The sequence below is a fragment of the Pleurodeles waltl genome, chromosome 3_1, assembly GCF_031143425.1.
Source record: "Pleurodeles waltl isolate 20211129_DDA chromosome 3_1, aPleWal1.hap1.20221129, whole genome shotgun sequence".
Lineage (NCBI taxonomy): Eukaryota > Metazoa > Chordata > Amphibia > Caudata > Salamandridae > Pleurodeles > Pleurodeles waltl.
Genome location: NC_090440.1, coordinates 1,855,485,203 through 1,855,504,486, shown reverse-complemented (window position 1 = coordinate 1,855,504,486; position 19,284 = coordinate 1,855,485,203). Strand labels below are relative to the sequence as shown.

At 50.2% G+C, this 19,284-nt stretch overlaps 1 protein-coding gene across 1 annotated transcript in view; it reads right to left on the bottom strand.

Annotated features, from left to right (window-relative positions):
• The window catches only part of PTH2R (parathyroid hormone 2 receptor), a 1,094,265-nt gene that overhangs the window by 90,074 nt on the left and 984,907 nt on the right, over nt 1-19,284 (bottom strand). Inside the window, exon 11 of the mRNA XM_069221390.1 lies at nt 10,742-10,880. Coding sequence (XP_069077491.1) covers nt 10,742-10,880 — 139 coding nt within the window. The remainder of the gene's footprint in view (nt 1-10,741; nt 10,881-19,284) is intronic.

The window sequence follows — 19,284 nt, the reverse complement described above, 5'->3', positions numbered from 1 at the left end:
GCACTTGATGAACTCAGACATTATGGGCCTCATTAAGAGTTTGGCGGAGGGGGATTACTCTGTCACAAACGTGACGGATATCCCATCCACTGGATTGCAAATTCCATAGGATATAATGGTACTTGTAATACGGAGGATGAGATAGCTGCCACATTTGTAAAAGAGTGATCCTCTCGGCCAAACTCATAATGAGGCCCAATATACTGTTTGTGTTTATCAGTGATTTTTGATTTGTGAATTAATTAGAGGCTTTTCCAACATTTGGTAGAAATTCTTGGTGAATTTTTTGGAAGATCAAGAAGGTTTTGTAACTAGTATTGAACCTTGCTGAAGAGACAATTTTGCTATTTGCTTTGCTCACAAATAAAAACAGGACTGAAAGAGAAATCAATCTTGACCCAGCTCCAATAAGAACAGTCAAGACCGAACTGCCAGATCAGACCCTCTTTGAACTGGAACACAACAACCCAAGACGAGTTCAGCTCTGATTGGGCTCATCAGTAGAGTGTTGCTTGGCTCCAGGGGCACATTGGACACATAGGGGGTGATTCTAACCCTGGCGGTCGGTGATAAAGCGGCGGCCAACCCGCCAACAGGCCGGTGGTCGAAAAAATGGAATTCTGACCCTGGCGGGAACCGCCAACACAGGCCGCCTCATTAACACTCCGACCGCCGCGGCGGTGCAGACAAACAGCGTGGCGGTCACCGCCAACAGGCAGGCGGCAGACAATGTACCGCCCACACTATCACAACTCACCAATCCGCCACCTTTTCCGATAAAAACACGGCGGAAACAGACTACGAACAGGAAAACGCGCACCAAAACACACTCCACGAGGAAGGAGGACAGCATGGAACCCGAATTAAACATCCTACCTGCTCTCGTCTACCTTCTCATCTACCACGAGTACGAACTCCGGCGCAGACGGTGAGTACTGCACCTACGACACACGGGAGGGGGAGGAGGGAAGCTTACGGCACACACATATGCGCCCCCCCCCCCCCAAACTATGTACACACTAATGCAGAGCAACAATGCACAGTGACACCACCCAAACCCCCTTAAGAATGCAAAGACAGAAATAAATTGGGACGAAAATTTTATATAAAAAATAGACAAAATATCCATAACAAAATGATACTATACACACTGCCATGGAGAACCGAGGCAATTAGTCCTGTACATGAAAGTTAAATGGAACAGTCCATGGGCTACAGTGTAGCGACACAAGGGCAAAGCCCACACAGGAGACCTGAGTCCTTTGGAGAGAACACTGCAGGGGCATCTGATGAAAAAATACAGGCACCTCAGGGGGAAGGGAAGGGGGAGGCACCACAGCCACATGAGTCCACGACGCCAGATCCACGAAGGGGCCACCATGCCCATTGATGTATCCTGGGGAGTGCAAAGCCACAGTCTCTCAAGTCTCTCCAGTGGGTGGGTTGCCCACTTCACCATCCTGGGGAGTGCAAAGCCAGAGTCTCGCAAGTCTCTCCAGTGGGTGGGTTGCCCACTGCTGCATCCTGGGGAGTGCAAAGCCACAGTCTCTCAAGTGGATAACAGTCTCCACTGGTTCTGGAGGGGGCTTTGTGCCCAGACTGCTTCATCCTGCCAAGGACAGAGGTAGTGGTGCTTGAGACGGCGGGGCCCAGCGGAGCGGTGCATGACAGGAAGGGCCCAGCGGAGCGGTGCTTGAGACGGCGGGGCCCAGCGGAGCGGTGCTTGAGACGGCGGGGCCCAGAGGAGCGGTGCTTGACAGGAAGGGCCCAGCGGTGCGGTGCTTGAGACGGCGGGGCATAGCGGAGCGGTGCTTGAGACGGCGGGGCCCAGCGGAGCGGTGCTTCACAGGAAGGGCCCAGCGGAGCGGTGCTTGAGACGGCGGGGCTCAGCGGAGCGGTGCTTGACAGGAAGGGCCCAGCGGTGCGGTGCTTGAGACGGCGGGGCCCAGCGGTGCTTGAGACGGCGGGGCCCAGCGGAGCAGTGCTTGACAGGAAGGGCCCAGCGGAGCGGTGCTTGAGATGGCGGGGCCCAGCGGAGCGGTGCTTGAGACGGGGGGGCCCAGCGGAGTGGTGCTTGACAGGAAGGGCCCAGCGGTGCGGTGCTTGAGACGGCGGGGCCCAGCGGAGCGGTGCATAACAGGAAGGGCCCAGCGGAGCGGTGCTTGAGACGGCGGGGCACAGCGGAGCGGTGCTTGACAGGAAGGGCCCAGCGGTGCGGTGCTTGAGACGGCGGGGCCCAGCGGAGCGGTGCTTGACAGGAAGGGCCCAGCGGAGCGGTGCATGACAGGAAGGGCCCAGCGGAGCGGTGCTTGAGACGGCGGGGCCCAGCGGAGCGGTGCTTGACAGGAAGGGCCCAGCGGTGCGGTGCTTGAGACGGCGGGGCCCAGCGGAGCGGTGCTTGAGACGGCGGGGCCCAGCGGAGCGGTGCTTGACAGGAAGGGCCCAGCGGTGCGGTGCTTGAGACGGCGGGGCCCAGTGGAGCGGTGCAGGACAGGAAGGGCCCAGCGGAGCAGTGCTTGAGACGGCGGGGCCCAGCGGAGCGGTGCTTGAGACGGCGGGGCCCAGCGGAGCGGTGCTTGAGACGGCGGGGCCCAGCGGAGCGGTGCTTGACAGGAAGGGCCCAGCGGTGCGGTGCTTGAGACGGCGGGGCCCAGCGGAGCGGTGCATGACAGGAAGGGCCCAGCGGAGCGGTGCTTGAGACGGCGGGGCCCAGCGGAGCGGTGCTTGACAGGAAGGGCCCAGCGGTGCGGTGCTTGAGACGGAGGGGCCCAGCGGAGCGGTGCTTGAGACGGCGGGGCCCAGCGGAGCGGTGCTTGACAGGAAGGGCCCAGCGGTGCGGTGCTTGAGACGGCGGGGCCCAGCGGAGCGGTGCTTGAGACGGCGGGCCCTGTTCAGCGGTGCTCTTCTCCACGGCGGGCCCTGTTCAGCGGTGCTCTTCTCCACGGCGGGCCCTGTTCAGCGGTGCCTATCTTCACAGCGGGCCCTGTTCAGCGGTGCTCTTCTCCACGGCGGGCCCTGTTCAGCGGTGCTCTTCTCCACGGCGGGCCCTGTTCAGCGGTGCTCTTCTCCACGGCGGGCCCTGTTCAGAGGTGCTCTTCTCCACGGCGGGCCCTGTTCAGCGGTGCTCTTCTCCACGGCGGGCCCTGTTCAGCGGTGCCTATCATCACGTCGGGCCCTGTTCAGCGGTGCTCTTCTCCACGGCGGGCCCTGTTCAGCGGTGCTCTTCTCCACGGCGGGCCCTGTTCAGCGGTGCTCTTCTCCACGGCGGGCCCTATTCAGCGGTGCTCTTCTCCACGGCGGGCCCTGTTCAGCGGTGCTCTTCTCCACGGCGGGCACTGTTCAGCGTTGCACTTCTCCACGGCGGGCCCTGTTCAGCGGTGCTCTTCTCCACGGCGGGCCCTGTTCAGCGGTGCCTATCTTCACGGCGGGCCCTGTTCAGCAGTGCTCTTCTCCACGGCGGGCCCTGTTCAGCGGTGCTCTTCTCCACGGCGGACCCTGTTCAGCGGTGCCTATCTTCACGGCGGGCCCTGTTCAGCGGTGCTCTTCTCCACGGCGGGCCCTGTTCAGCGGTGCTCTTCTCCACGGCGGGCCCTGTTCAGCGGTGCTCTTCTCCACGGCGGGCCCTGTTCAGCGGTGCTCTTCTCCACGGCGGGCCCTGTTCAGCGGTGCTCTTCTCCACGGCGGGCCCTGTTCAGCGGTGCACATCCAGTAGGTCAAGGGAGCAAGACCTGGCCTGGACTCCCTGCTCAGTCGCCCTCCGACCGTGATGCTTCTGGACCCTTCGGGGACGGAGTCCTGGGCCCTTTGGTGTCCTCCTTTCCAGCTGGGATGTGGCATGTGGGGCCCACCTGCTCCGCGCTCCTGCTGCCTGACTTCTCCGCCCTGCTGCCCTTACGCTCCTTAGATGGGGCTCTCGGGACCTTGCCTCCCCTAGATGATGTGGCTGGTGAAGTGGGCGAAGTTTGCTCCTTGGGGGCAGCCGTGTCAGTCCTCGCACGGCGGCCCTTGTGTTTCCTGGTCCTCTTGCCGGGGGGGGGGGGCTGGATGTGTTCTTGCTGCTGATGGAGGTGTCACTGCTGGCAAAGGGTGCACTCCAGAACCCATGCACAACAGTGACACCCGAAGCTGGGCTGGTGGTGGCTGTGGTGCTCTTGGGACTCTTTGCAGATGGAGGGGGTAGGTCATCGGAGGGAAAGAGGTCAAGATTAGCCAGGAAAACTTTTTTAGGGCCAAGGTAAAGGGTAGGAGAAGTGGTGATGGGAGTGGAGGAAGAGGATGTGGTTGTAGGAGAGTCAGGTGTGCTGTCATTGGGTGAAGGTGCTGGTGCTGTAGGCTGTCGTGAGGTGGATGGCTGTTGGGTGGGTGGCTGCCTGCGTTTGTGTGTCTTGGAAGAGGGGGTGACAGACACAGTGGGAGAGGACACAGGGGACGTGTAAATGGCAGTGGGGGTGGTGACTGCACGCGTGCGGACTGTACAGGAGGGTGTGGTAGTGATGGAAGCACTGGCTGATGTTGGTGTGCATGCAGGTGTGAGTGTAGACGTCACAGGGAAGGAGGAGGGAGACGAGGAGGAGGGGGACACAGGGGTGGCAGTGACTGTTGGAATGTCTGCATCTGGGTGTTGCTTGGGTGAGTGTTTGTGGCATCTGTGGTGCTTGTGTCTGGATGAGCTGCCCTTGGGTGTTGAGGTGTGTGCAGGCTGGTCAGATGGTGTGGATGGGATAGGCTGAGGAACAGGAGACAGAGACAGGCTGGAGGCAGTCAGAAGAGGGAGGCTGGAAACAGGGACAATGGCTGCCGTCAGTGCTGAGGCCAGAGCAGTGAACGATCGTTGATGGGCAGCCTGACCCGAATGAATGCCCTCCAGGAAGGCATTGCTCCGATGCACCTCCCTTTCTACCCCCTGGATGGCATTCAAAAGGGTAGTCTGCCCAACAATGAGCGTCCTCACAAGGTCAATGAGCTCCGCACTGAGGGCAGCAGGGGTGACAGGGGCAGGGGCTGAGGTGCCTGGGGCGAAGGAGACGCCCGCCTTCCTGGGCGAGCGGGCACGGAGCATAGGCTGAGGGGCTGCAGGGAGGGCGGGGCTGGTGCGCTGGGTGGCGGCTGTACCTGTAGAGGCGGGGCTCCCGGATGTTTCCGCCACCGCTAGGGAGCACCCATCCGAGGACGTGTCTGTGTCGCTGCTCTCACCACCGGTCCCCGTTGTGGTGCTCCCCTCGCCCTCCGGATCACTGGTGCCCTCGGTGTCTGTTCCTGGGCCCACCGGGGCCTTGTGACTTGCAGCACCCTCGTGCTCCGATGCCAAATCTCCTCCGCCTGATGATGCTAATGCACACATGCACAAGTAGATGAAGAAGAAGGGGGGGGAGAAAAAAGAAGACCAGGTTGAGTGCATGCAATGTCAACACCGTTGGCGGAGAGGACAGACACAGGAGCCTCATGCACTAAGCCGCGCATTCGGGGTACACTACTCAGTACTTCTGACTAAGACAACAGGTCAAGAGAGGACAAACGCGCAGATGTGTGAGGCTGGACCATCAATAGCTGTACTTGTCACCCTACAGAGGTGGGGGCCGGGAGCACAGGGCCATGCCTAAGGGAGAGGACTACACTACAGAAAGCACCCTGGCCTAATGTCACCCACAACCCTCCTCCCCCACCCAGACGCCTCCACTGCGCAGAAAGATAGCAGAATGTGCTGATACTCACCCCCTTGTGTCTGCTGTGATGCTCTCAAGCGCCCATCCAAATCAGGGTAGGCCACCGCCAGGATCCGGGACATCAGGGGGGTCAGGGTACGACTGGCACCCCTCCTAGGTTGGAAGGCCATCCCCAGCAGTGACTCGCCGGTCTTCCTGGTTCCGCGGCGGATGTCCTCCCACCTCTTGCGGCAGTGGGTGCCCCGTCTGACGTGGACCCCCAGGGCCCGGACTTCCTTGGCGATGGCACGCCAAATCTCGACTTTCTGATGGGCGCTGACCTATGTGACATGTACAGGGTGGGAAGGAAACATTCATCAACTTACTGCATGTTAGATGTGATTGGCCCCCCCTCCCCAACCTTGCCATACGGCACATGCTCTCATCTGTCGTGCGTTGCACTCCTCATTCGCCCCCCACCCCACCAACTTACATCCACCCCACTCCACACAGGCATCGCCCATTCCATGTGCACCCGGTGTACTTACCTGTTGGTCTGGAGGACCGTAGAGTAACGCATACTGGGGGAGGACCCCATCCACGAGCTTCTCCAACTCTTCAGACGTGAAGGCAGGGGCCCTTTCCCCAGTCGCAGCAGCCATTGTCACTTCCAGACCGAGGTCACAGCAGCACTTGCAGTATAGGTCCTCTCCTGTGGATGATCAGGTCTCGAGTGATTAGGCAGATAGAAAATGGCGGTCACGCCCGCGGCGGTGCGTACCGCGGCGGTGCGTACCGCTACCGCCGGCGCACATCGTCATTGGCTCCTCAAACCCATAGCATTCAATGTTAACCAATGCAGCTCCGTGTAGCGGTCTTCGACCGCCTACCGCCACGGTGTGCTCCGCCTGCGCATTGACCTCACATCCCATTGTCCCACTTCACAGGTCAGGCAGCCGCCATTTCAAGGGCCAACATGGCATAATTTCTACTGCGACACACAGGCCTAGGCCTTGCATTGCCACACATACACGCCTTTCAAAACATAGATAACCGTGTGCTATGCAAGCTGTGGTGACCGTACCAGTGATTGGCTTGACTCTGTGCTCCATGTTGTCATTCCTAGGCACCGTCCGCTGGGACTTGCGAGGAGAAGGATGAATCCTCGCGTGTACCGACCGCTGGTGGACCTGTCGACAATAGAAGAACGCCACATCATACTACGATATCGACTTGTCCGTGCCACTATCCATGAACTGTGTGCCCAGCTGGAGCCAGCCCTGATGTCCCCCATTCGCCAACCCACAGGAATTCCCCCTCTGGTGCAGGTTCTGTCAGCCCTCCATTTTCTTGCAAGTGGCTCATTCCAGACAACAGTGGCCATGTCATCTGGAATGTCTCAGCCTATGTTTTCCAAAGTTTTGTCTAGAGTGTTGTCTGCCCTGACGAAACACATGCGGAGTTACATTATATTCCCTGAGGAGGGTGATTTGGCCACTGTGAAGGGTGATTTTTATGCCCTTGGACATATTCCCAACATCATTGGTGCCATTGATGGGACCCATGTAGCCTTAGTCCCCCCAAAAGACGATGAGCAGGTGTACAGAAACAGGAAAAGTTACCATTCAATGAACGTCCAGGTGGTCTGTTTGGCTGACCAGTACATCTCCCATGTGAATGCCATGTTCCCTGGGTCAGTGCATGACGCGTATGTGATGCGTAATAGCAGCATCCCTTATGTGATGGAACAGCTACAGAGACAACGTGTGTGGCTAATAGGTGACTCTGGTTACCCCAACCTGCCTTGGCTATTGACCCCAGTGAGGAATCCCCGGACCAGGGCTGAGGAACGGTACAATGAGGCCCATGGGCGAACTAGGAGGATCATAGAAAGGACCTTTGGGCTCCTGAAGGCCAGATTTAGGTGCCTGCATATGACAGGGGGATCCCTGATGTACTCACCAAAGAAGGTGTGCCAGATCATCGTGGCCTGCTCTATGCTTCACAATCTGGCATTGCGACATCAGGTGCCTTTCCTGCAGGAGGATGGTCCAGATGGTGGTGTTGAAGCAGCTGTGGAGCCTGCGGAGAGTGAAGAGGAGGAAGACTCAGAGGACGACACAGACAACAGGGACAGAGTTATCCAACAGTATTTTCAGTAGCACGCAGGTAAGAATCAACCACGCCATTTTACTTTTCCTGCAAGCCTCCTGCTTCTCAACTTTGTCTATGACCCCCCAGTTCTTTTAAACTGATGTTTGATTTTCCCTTCCCTTTTCAGTGCTGTATGACCCACTCCGTGACTACTGCTTGGTTAGCCCATGGACTAATGCTTATTGATCTCGGTATGTGTTCAGCACAAAGTTAACAGAACATAATTGATCGGTAATGTGTTATACATTTGTAAATAATACAGCCTGACTCCTGTTTGATTTCAGTGCATTGAGTGATTTATTTTTTGTGCGAGATAATGGTACATGATATAAACACGGTGATGGGTGGGGGTGGAGTAATGGCCATGGCAGAGTCCAGTTCTCAGTCTCACAGGTGCATTGTCCATATGCCTGTGGAAGGATGGAGCAGGGGCAGTTCAAGGTTGGACAGGGTGGCAATGTGGGACAGTGGGATGACTTCAGGGGGTGTCTCATGCTGGCGGGGGTCTTGACATCCTACTCTGTCGATTTTTTGGATCTCAGGCTCCTCTTGCGGGGTGGTTGTTCTTCAGCAGGAGGTGGGGCTCTGGTGGCCTGTCGTTGTGGTGGGGCCTCCTGTCCACTAGCGCCGGCGGAGGTGGTAGGCTGTTCCTGGCTAGTGACAGGGGCCCTGTGTGGTGCCACACGGTCCTGCAACGTGTCTTCTATCCGGTTGAGGGCCTGGACTATGCTCCCCATAGCGGTAGAGATGTTGGTGAGTTGATTGGTGAACCCCATGTAGCGTTCCTCCTGCTGTGCCTGGATCTCCTGGAACCTGGCCAGTACCGTCGCCATCGTCTCTTGGGAGTGGTGGTAGGCTGCCATGATGGTGGTGAGGGCCTCTTGGAGAGTGGGTTCCATGGGCCTCTCCTCCCCCCCCTGTCGCACAGCAGCCCTCCGAGTTGCCCTGTTTCCCCCGGCCTCTGTCCCCTGGACGGTGTGCCCACTACCACTGCCCCCAGGTCCCTGTTGTTGTTGGGGTGGTGGGTTAGCCTGGGTGCCCTGTAGTGGCAGACACACCGCTGATTGACCTGTCCTAGAGACAGAGGCATGGGCCGCTGGGTGGGAGCTGTGCTGTTGGTCCCAGAGGGGGTTGGGTCTGCTGTGGCCTGTGTGTGGGGAACTGACTGTCCAGAGGTCCCCGATGGTCCGGGCTGGTCATCAGGTTCCAGGTCGACAGAGCTGCTGTCATCACTGGGGGCCTCTTCCGGGGGGGGGGATGGACATTTCTGGACCCTCCTGGCCGGTGTGTTGGCGTTCGGGTCCTGCATGGGGTAAGAGAGTATGGTTATTGTTTCTGTGTGTGCTATTGCGTGCCATTGATTGGTGCCCTTGTCCCCCAGTGCTGCCATTCCCTTGGGGGAGGTGTTGTGGGGGTGTTTTGGGGGGGGGTATGTGCAGTGGTCATGCTTGGGTGATGGGTGTCCATAGTTTGTGGGGGCATGCAGGGGTTGGTGTTGGGTGGGTTGTGCTGGAGAGACATACTCAGGGAGGATGTGTGATGGGGGTGAGGGTGGGGGTGGGGGTGGGGGTTAGCATGCTGGGGGGGGTGAAGTAGTTGAGATTGTACTTACCAGATTCCATTCCTCTGTGTACTCCAGCGAGGCCATCAGGATGCAGGATGTTTAGTACCTCTTGCTCCCATGCTGTGAATTCAGGTGGAGTGGGTGGGGGTCCCCCGCCAGTCTTCTGCACTGCGATGTTGTGTCGCGAGACCATCAAGCGCACCTTTCCCCTTAAGTCGTTCCAGTGTTTGCGGATGTCGTCTCGATTTCTGGGATGCTGTCCCACCGCGTTGACCCTGTCCACGATCCGCTGCCATAGCTCCGCCTTCCTGGCTATAGTGGTGTGCTGCACCTGTGAGCCGAAGAGCTGCAGTTCAACTCTTATGATTTCCTCCACCATGACCCGGAGTTCTTGGTCCGAAAAGCGTGGGTGCCTTTGGGGTGCCATGGGGTGGTGTGGATGAGGTGTGGGGTGGTGTATATGGTGATGAGTGTGTTGGTGTGTGGTGCTTTGTGCTTCTATGTGGTGTGTGTGATGGTGTAGTGTGCCTCTGTGTGATGTAGCTCTCTATTCTGTGATGTGTCTCTCTCTCCTTCGTCTCTGATCTTCGGTCGTAGGGGTTTGTGGGTGATGTGGGTGTGTGTTTTATAGTTGTATGGATGTGTGGGAGTGTTGTTGGTATGTGTGTCAGGTGTGTGTATTTCAAATTGCCCAATGTGGCAGTGTTTTGTATGTGTGTGTGTATTTTGAGCGCGACAGTGTGTACCGCCAATGGAATACCGCGGTTGAAAGACCGCCGCGTGGATTGGTGGGTCAGAATGGCATGGGCGTGTTTGTGTTGGCGTGGCGGTGGAGGTTTGGTCATCTCCAGTTTTCCGCGGCCCGCTGATGAGGCTGCCTTCCTTGGATGTCGGGTTTTTGGCGGATTCACAGTTGGTGGTCAGAATGACCGTGGCGGTTTACCGCGGCCGCGGCGGTAGTATGGTGGAGTTCTGACTGGCGGTATGGCCCTTTTACCGCCAAGGTCAGAATGACCCCCATAATTCACATATAGGCATACCCGTACCACTCAGGGAAGTATATTAAACAAACAAAGGGTGATGAAAGATTTGCTTTGTTTTTAGGACACCCATCTGAGGTATAAAAACATGTTTGTATGCAAATCATACATTTTCCTTACAGAACGTGTTTCTTGACATTACATATCATTCCATTTAAAATTAAAAGTTTATTAATAATACAGCTAGGTTAGCTAGCTATAGTTTGTGAACATCAGCCAAAGTGTTGTTTTCAGTAGACTTGCTTTTGAAGTCAATACATTTCTTCTTGTACTAGTAGTTTAAAGTTACATTTTGATACACTCAAAACCCAGAAAGAAACCAAAGTAGTAAACAGATGTACCTGAAAGGAATTGAAGAAGAGCTCAAAGTGCATCCTTATCTGCCATCCTAAACCAGTCAATGTGTGTGGCAGGCACACAAACACAATATAATGTACACCAAACACCAGAATCAAAACCAATGTTGATTTAGCCAGTTTCCTAGAGAAAAAAAGAAAATATAATAAACATTTCACTTATAAACATGAAAAAGTGTACTTTCAAAATATATTGTGAATCATATCCATTTTTATTACTTGGCATGCTACTTAAAAAATGTGTATTTTAATCAAACCATCGGTTATATCAATGCTCCTACTTTTAATTCTTCTTGCTACATTAAATAGTCCGATCCAATTAGCTATAGGCTTCCTACAGCATCACTAACATTGAGTACTGAACTGTGATATCCATGGCCACACATATATCATATGTAGGAAACTGTGTTACTCATTGATGGGGAAGAAGCCCCACTCAGGAAACAACCTAAATCCTTGTCATGGTGAACCAACACAAATGAATACATTAACCCATGCTTAACCTTCTGGTAGCTTGCCAGAAAAGTAGCCAGACTTAACCAAGAGGCAATATGTTCAGTTTATATGCAGCAGTTAAACAGTAGAAAAATCAAAACACTACACAAGAGAAATTCCAATTTACAAAAATAGAGCAAAATGTAATAAATAAAATGGGACCAAATAGCAAAAACTCAATCAGTTTATTAGAACCAGAGATATACAATTTAAAAGATGTCGTTGAAAGTAGCCACAAAAAGCAAGGTGCCACTCGAGGTCATCTGGCCCTGCTAGACCAAGAGAATGCCACAAGTTCAGGCTCACTGTGATGAATCATGGGCCTCAATACAAGGACTAGGTTAGCTCCACTGAAAATATTACCTTCAGAAAATCTGGCTTGAAGAGTCTAGTTCATGGTGGGGAGGTCATGAGAAGCAGGAAGAACAATATGGATGGTCGTCAGTGTAGTACAATGATCTGGTCAGACATTGTGGATGGTCATTGCTGGAGCTTCACGTTGGTAGTAATCACAGGCTGTTCTTGCTATAACGCAAAGTACAGATCTCATGTTACTGGTCATTGAAGTAGCAAGAAGAGAAGGCTTCCCTGGAGCTTGCAATGGTGGTCATCGCAGGTTGCAGACTCAGCACAAACAGGTCAGTTTGTGGTCACGAAAAGTCCAAAGCTTTAGGATTTATGCCTTTCTTTAAGAGAAGTGCTCTCTGGCACCAGCAAAGGAACTGGGACCTGGGAGTCACGTCTTGGGGCTCATAGACTCACTCTATCAGACGTCAGCAGGGCTCAGGCAGTTCCAGTTGCAGGTCCAAGCAGGTCCAGCTGCAGCAGATTGGCTTTGCAGTTACAGGGAGGTCTCTGGATCATGTTGTTTGGCTGTAGCTCAGAACAGGGCGTCAGCTAACTGACCCTTGGAGTCACCCTGTTAGCCCTGGGTTCAAGAAGAAGGTCCTCTCTCCTTCAAGCAGCAAGGCAGACCTCAAGCAGCAGCTCAGTCCCCTGAAGAACAAGGCAGACCTCACCCAGCAGGACACAGTCCTGCGAAGTACAAGGCAGTCTTTTTGTGGCCTTCTTCAGGCCCAGGAGTGTATGGCACAGTTAGTCTCAGGGTCCAATAGTTACACTTTGTGAGCTTTTGAAGTGGAAGAAAATTCTAGATGTCCTCTCATATCTGACTCTGGAAATTTCTTTGTGGGTGTGCTGGAAGCCGTACCTTGAAATTTAAGTTAGGCATGGCACAGCTTGCCCCTCCCATCCTAGCAGGGTGCCTCATCCTTCCAACACTTAGTCCAACTTTGTCTCTCTATTTGGGAGTAATTCACAAAGGTCAACTACACCTAATCATGTGTTCTAGAACACGGGCTGAAGGTACGAAATGATTAGGACAAGAAATGGCAACTTTCTGAAAGTGGCATTTACAGAAGTGTGACTTAAACTCCAACTTAACCACTAAAGAGAGTTGTTAAGGGCTTACCCCAGGAGTGATTTATATGTACTAAAAAGGAAGGCTTAGCCCTGGGTAAAGGTTTTTGTTCACCAGGTTGAAATGGCAATTTAAAACTGCACTGCAGACTGCAATAGAAGGCCTGAGATATGATTTAAAAGGCTATGTTAGTAGGTGGCACAATGAGTATTGTGGGCCTACCAGTAATATTCAATTTATAGGCCTTGAGTACATGTAGTACCACTTTACTAGAGATGTACGAGTAAATTAAATGTGCCAACTGGGTGTAAGCCAATTTTGCCATGTATAAAGGAAAGCAGACACCACATTAGCACTAGTTACCAGTGGTAAAGTGCACACAGTCCTGAAAGCCAACAAACATGAGTTCAGGAATCAGGAGGAGTGAAGGTAAAGTGTTTGGGGGTCACCCTGCAGAGAGGTCCAAGTAAAAAAATATACATAAATGTATACAATTTATAATAGCCATTTTTAGAGAAAACCCAGCACAGTTTGTAGAGCTATATGTGATATCAGATAACAGAGTATTTATGGATCCCTGTTCTAAAGAAAGTTTGTCCAGGTCCCCCAGAACTGCCTTTTTTAGCTTCATTTCTACACTCTCGAGAAGTTAGGCTGGAGACCAGAGGACACATCGATCTCCACCTCTGCCTAATATTCTCCTACCCATTCCTTCTTTTCTCACTGAACTTTCATCAATCCTTTCCCTATATCTTACACCTGTCCTCCTTGCCTGTCAATAGACGGTAAAGTTAGGTTATGAATTTACTTGTAGAAAACCATAGAAAATCAGCAGTTATAGTTATAATTATTTCAAGTAACTTGCACCCTAAGGTAACTATAACTCGCAGCCTCACCATGCACAGTTTTCCCTTCAAAAATGTGACTGCTAATATTTTGCTGATATTATTAATGAAGTTATAAACGTTTTTATGAGTGCTGAAATATCTGGGGTAATTAGCAGTGCATGGTGAGGGCGCAAGTTATAGTTACCTTAGCGAGGTTCATTTAAAAAAATTTATTCTCTGGACCCACGGATCCGCCGCGATTCATGTTTTTTAGCCCTGGGAGGTGTCTGTACCCTGGCCACTTTTCTTTTTTTTACATTATTTGTAATAATAGCAAAAAACACTCTTTTTATAGAAACTAGGGCCTAACTATACCTAGTCTGCCACTGCATTTTACACATATATATATACATTTTATATATATATATATATATATATATATATATATATATATATATATATATATATATATATGATATATATAAATCACTAGTATCTAACCTCCTCCTTTGCCTAAACTTGAGTAGCTTTTGCTTTCTATATTGTAGCACTGAAATGGCTACTAATACCCTAACGCCTATTCCCCTGCACACACTACTATCTTTATCCCTGCCTGTATATGCCCTTGAAACCCTTGTTCCCTTACTGCTACTTATTCTGTGCTACCTGTACTCATATATATATATATATATATATATATATATATATATATATATATATATATATATATATATATAAATATATATATATATATATATATATATATATATATATATATATATAAATATATATACATATATATATATTAGATGGTCTAACGCCACCTACAGACTAGTATTACTACCTTTACACTAGGTTACCTCTTTCTATGCCCCTTATTTATTACTCCTGCCCCATTTCTTCTCAGTTATTTTCTTGTGTGACTTTATTGACCCACGGGTGTCATTTTCCTCTTGTTTGTGTTGTGATTCCTCAAACCTTTTCATCAAAATTACTGTTGTGTGTTGTCAGGCTAGTGTTATTCATTTTGTTGTTTCTCCAAAATATGACAAGCAAATTAACCCGTTCTGTGCTGCAGATGTAATGGTTACGTCCAGCGGCACAGTGCTCCTGTGCCAAGGACGTAACCATTAGGTCCTGGCATCGGAGCTCGGAGGGAATGCTAGCGCTCCCTCCATGGCCTTGCCTCCTATCCCCCTAGTGACGTCTGATGACGTCAGCTCTGACCTCATCAGAGGCCACCTCCCATCACGCTGGAAGCTGAGCTTCCTGCATGATCGGAAGAGAAATGCAGAGCATTTCTCTTCCGATCATGTGATGGGGCCTGAGAGGCTTCAAAGGGAAGGAAAGGAATATCCTTCCCTTTAAAGTCTCTCAGAGCATTTCAGCAGCCAGATTGTGAAGCGATCTGGCTGCTGAAATGCCCACTAGACACCAGGGATTACTTTGAACACAATTTGGCATAAAGGGAACGACCCCTCGGGCAATTGTCGCTCCCCAGAGCGGCAATTATTTTTAGGGCCTTTTCTGCCCCCCGGGGGGGGGAGGGCTGAAACCTCCATGCACCAGAGATCTTTTTTTTTTTTTTTTTTTTTTTAAGAGGTGGGGAGCTACCTGCAAGGGTCGCTCCCCTAGGGGGCAAATTATATTTAGGCCATTTCTGCCCCCCTTGGATGCAGATCGGCCTATTTTTATTAGGCCAATCTTCCCCCAAGGGGGGCAGAAACCAGGGATTTTTTTGTTTGTTTTGTTTTACAGATGGGGAGATACCCCTTAGGCAAGGGTCACTCCCCTGGTGGACAAATTATATTTAGGCCATTTCTGCCCCACTTGGGGGCAGGTCAGCATATTTGGCAGAAACCACAAGACACCAGGCATTTTATTTTTATATACTTGTGCATAAGGGGAGTTGCTGCTCCTCAGGGGGGCAAAATATTTTAGGCCTTTTCTGCCCCCCATGGGGCAGAAACCCCTAGACTTCAGGGATATATTTTTGTTCATGTTTTATTTTTTTTATATTTGGGGACCCACACACTCATACTAGATCTACTCACCCCTGTCTGCTCTGTGCCGGTGCCATTGTTGAGCCGAGGCGGAAGTTTTCGTGTGCTGGAACCTTCGCGCGAGTGCTGCTATTGACGTCGTTGGTTTGACGTTGTGTATCCAAGGCAACCAACGTAGTACGTGTCACGCTGTTTTACGCTGCGAAGACAAGGGCAATCATCTTCTCGGGTAACGAAAAGAGAACAAATCTTCGAAATCGATGCTGATGTCGCCGGGTTTTTAAGAGAGAAGTGGATTCTTCATCAGGAACGAAAAGGAGCATTTTGCTATACGAAAAATGGAGCATCCTGTTGGAAATTGAACATCTAGCTCAAACTGTATTGGTTGTAAAAAAACAAAAATAATTGTGTGTTCTGTTCAAACTGCAACAGGTTGACGTCCTTGCAGAACTATGGTTGTGGTTCATTCATGTTGGTTAATGGGGGGAGAGTAAAGAATAGTATATGCAGTATAGGAAAAGGTGACACCTTGTTATTTTTTGTAGTCATCACACACTATGCAGTCCATAGCGCCTCCACCTGCATTTTTGCGTGTCCCTGGTGAACCCATTAAGCCTTGGGAAGATTGGCAAGAGACCTTCGAAAAGTATTTGGAAGCATTAGGAGGAGCCATATTTATAGCAAAAAGGAAATTAGCCTTATTGAAACGTAATCTGGGGATTGAAGGCAGGAAAGTATTGAAAACCCTGCCATATAATGCAGTTGTTGAGAATGATAAGGGATCTGATGAAGAAGGGGAAGGTGATGATATTTATATAAGAGCTATGCAGGCGTTAGAAAGTCATTTTAGCAAGAAAGTAAGCATAGTTGTGGAACGCCACAAGTTTTTTTCCAGGGCACAGGCACACAGTGAATCTATTGACCAGTTTGTAAGTGCATTAAGAACATTAGCTAATACCTGCAAATTTAGGGACTTGCACGAGGAAATAATTAGAGACCAATTAATAAATCGCACTAAGAATTTAAAAGTCCAGGAAAAACTTTTAAGCTTAAAGGACCCGTCTTTAAATGAGGCAATACTTATTGCACAGCATATCGAAGACACATCACGTCATATAAAAGAATTGGGCAAAAACATGGCAGAGAATGTGACCGTGCAAGAAGTAGACAAAGTTAAAAGCACCAGTAATGAGAATAAGTTGGAAGAAAAAAATAATTTTTTTATAGATGTGGTAGTATGAAGCGTCTAGCATTCTCTGGGAATTGTCCAGCTACATATGCTAAATGTTTTAATTGTAACAGAGTGGGTCACTTTTCTAAGGTGTGCAACCAAAAGAAAGGTGGAATGGGAATCAAAAAGAAAAGTGTAAATTGTTTGCAGGTCGACAGTAAAAAAATGGAGAGGACATCTTCTGATGATGAAGAAGACCACATACAAATATTAATGTTGGATGATGCCCCTACGGAAGAAATCACAGTTGGGGACAGTGTGATGCTGTTAGGTAATGAATGTTACAGATCTCCGAAGTGCACTGTAAGTCTGAATGGTGTATTAGTTGACATGTGGGCGGATTCATGTTCTCCACATACTCTCATTGATAGAGACACATGGCTCAAGGTAGGAAAGGCAGAGTTATCCAAATCTAAGTCGAATTAGTGGGGTATGGAGGTACCAAAATACCTGTTGTAGAAAATGTTCAGGGAAAAATTGTTTTTAAACGGAGAGAGATCACTTGTTGCCTGTATGTTGTGGAAAAAGGGAGATGCTTATTGGGCTGGAATGAGCAAAGAGCATTAGACATAGTATTGAACCCAAACTCAGAGAAACAGGTATTAACTGTGTTGCATGAAGATCCTAAAGTAGAAAAATAGAGATCGAAGTTCCCGTTGTTGTTTGGGGATGAGTTGGGTTGTCTTAAGAAATTCCAACATAGGATTGTCTTGAGAGATGGTGCGGTACCTAAAGTGCACAGAGTGAGAGGTGTACCGTTGGCATTAAGGGATGCATTAAAAGTCGAGTTAGCAAGGTTATTGCAGTTGGGTGTAATAGAAGAGGTGGAATCTTCAGAGTGGTTGAGCCCGGTAGTGTTAGCTCGGAAACCTAATGGCAAAATTAGGATGTGCATTGACTTGAGAGTCTTAAATGATAATATATGTATAGACAGATATCCCATACCACACATAAATAAATGAGCTGCTGGCCAGTATTCATGGTGGCATGGTGTTTTCTACCCTTGATCTATCAAATGCAAATCACCAGATTTTATTACATCCAGACTCAAAACATCTCACCTCACTCATCATGCCAAAGGGAGCATTTAGATTTGTACGAATGCCATTTGGCCTGACATCTGCTTCTGCGGTTTTTCAAAGGGTGATGCAGAATTTATTGGGCAAGGGTGAGAATGTACCATTTTTCCAGGATGACGTGTTAGTGATGGCAGAAAATAGTGTAGAACATGATAAGATGCTGGAAAGCGTGTGTTCGATTTTGGAAAGGGCAGGTTTGAGTGTTGAGATGAAAAAGTGCAAGTTTGAACGTCAGAGTGTGGAATATTTGGGTCATACAGTGTCTGGGGAAGGAATAAAACCCAGCGTAGGATTGATGGATGAGATTGAGAAGGCACTGAATCCGAAGGGTAAAGGTCAACTAAGATCATTCTTGGGTTTAGCAGAATATTATGCGAAACTTGTGAGGAATTTTGCGGATATGGATCAGCCACTACGTGCATTAATGAAGAAAAAACAGAAGTTTGAGTTGTCGGAGGGGTGTCAACAAGCATTTATTGAGCTTAAGAACATTATAAACGCTGTGGAACTAAAACCTTTTGTGACAGATGACCATACCATTATATATACAGATGCTAGCATGTACAGTTTGGGGGTGGTATTGGTGCAAGTGAGGAAGGGCAAGGAACACGTGATTGTGTTTGCCTCGAGGACACTTAGGGGGGCAGAAACGACCTACTCAGCAATCAAAAAAGAAGCTCTTGCTTGTTGGTGCCGGGTACAACATTTGAGGAACTATGTATGGGGAAGAAAATTTTACTTACGGACGGACCACAAACCATTGGTGGATATTTTCACAGCAAAGGGTGCCAGCCGTGCATTACCTCGGATAGCAAAATAGTTGTATAGACTTCAAGAATATGATTTTGTTATTGAATGTGTTCCGGCCGTGGCAAACGTGAATGCTGATTGTTTGTCTAGACTACCGATGGAAGGTATAAAATATGACGAGGATGAAGATTGGGTTGTGTCGGACATACAAACCATAGAGACAAAGGCTGTAAAGGAGGATGTGTGGAAGACAGCGATGATGGAGGATGAATTGATGCAAATGATAATAACAAATTTGAATAAACATTGGTGGGAATTGGAAGAGAGTGTTGTATAGAAAATATAAAATTTTAAGCATGTGTGGTCGGAATTATCTGAGCAGGGAGGAGTGTTGAGAAGGGGCGACAAAATGGTTGTGCCGCACAAGTTAAGAGAAGAAGTATTGGGAGTGTTGCATGAGGGCCATGGGGGTATGTCAGGGATGAAGAGGAAGGCTAGGGAGGATTTTTGGTGGCCGGGCATGGATCGAGATGTTGAGAAGTTTGTCAGGAATTGTTTGTGCTGTGCATGCAGTGACAAAATGCATGTTGGGAAGAGTACTTCTGTGGTTCCCATACAATTTCCACATAAACCATGGGAAAGGGTAGGTATGGATGTGTGTGGTCCGTTTAATTTGGAGGGAGATGGGAAAACTTATGCCATTGTGATGATGGATTAACATTC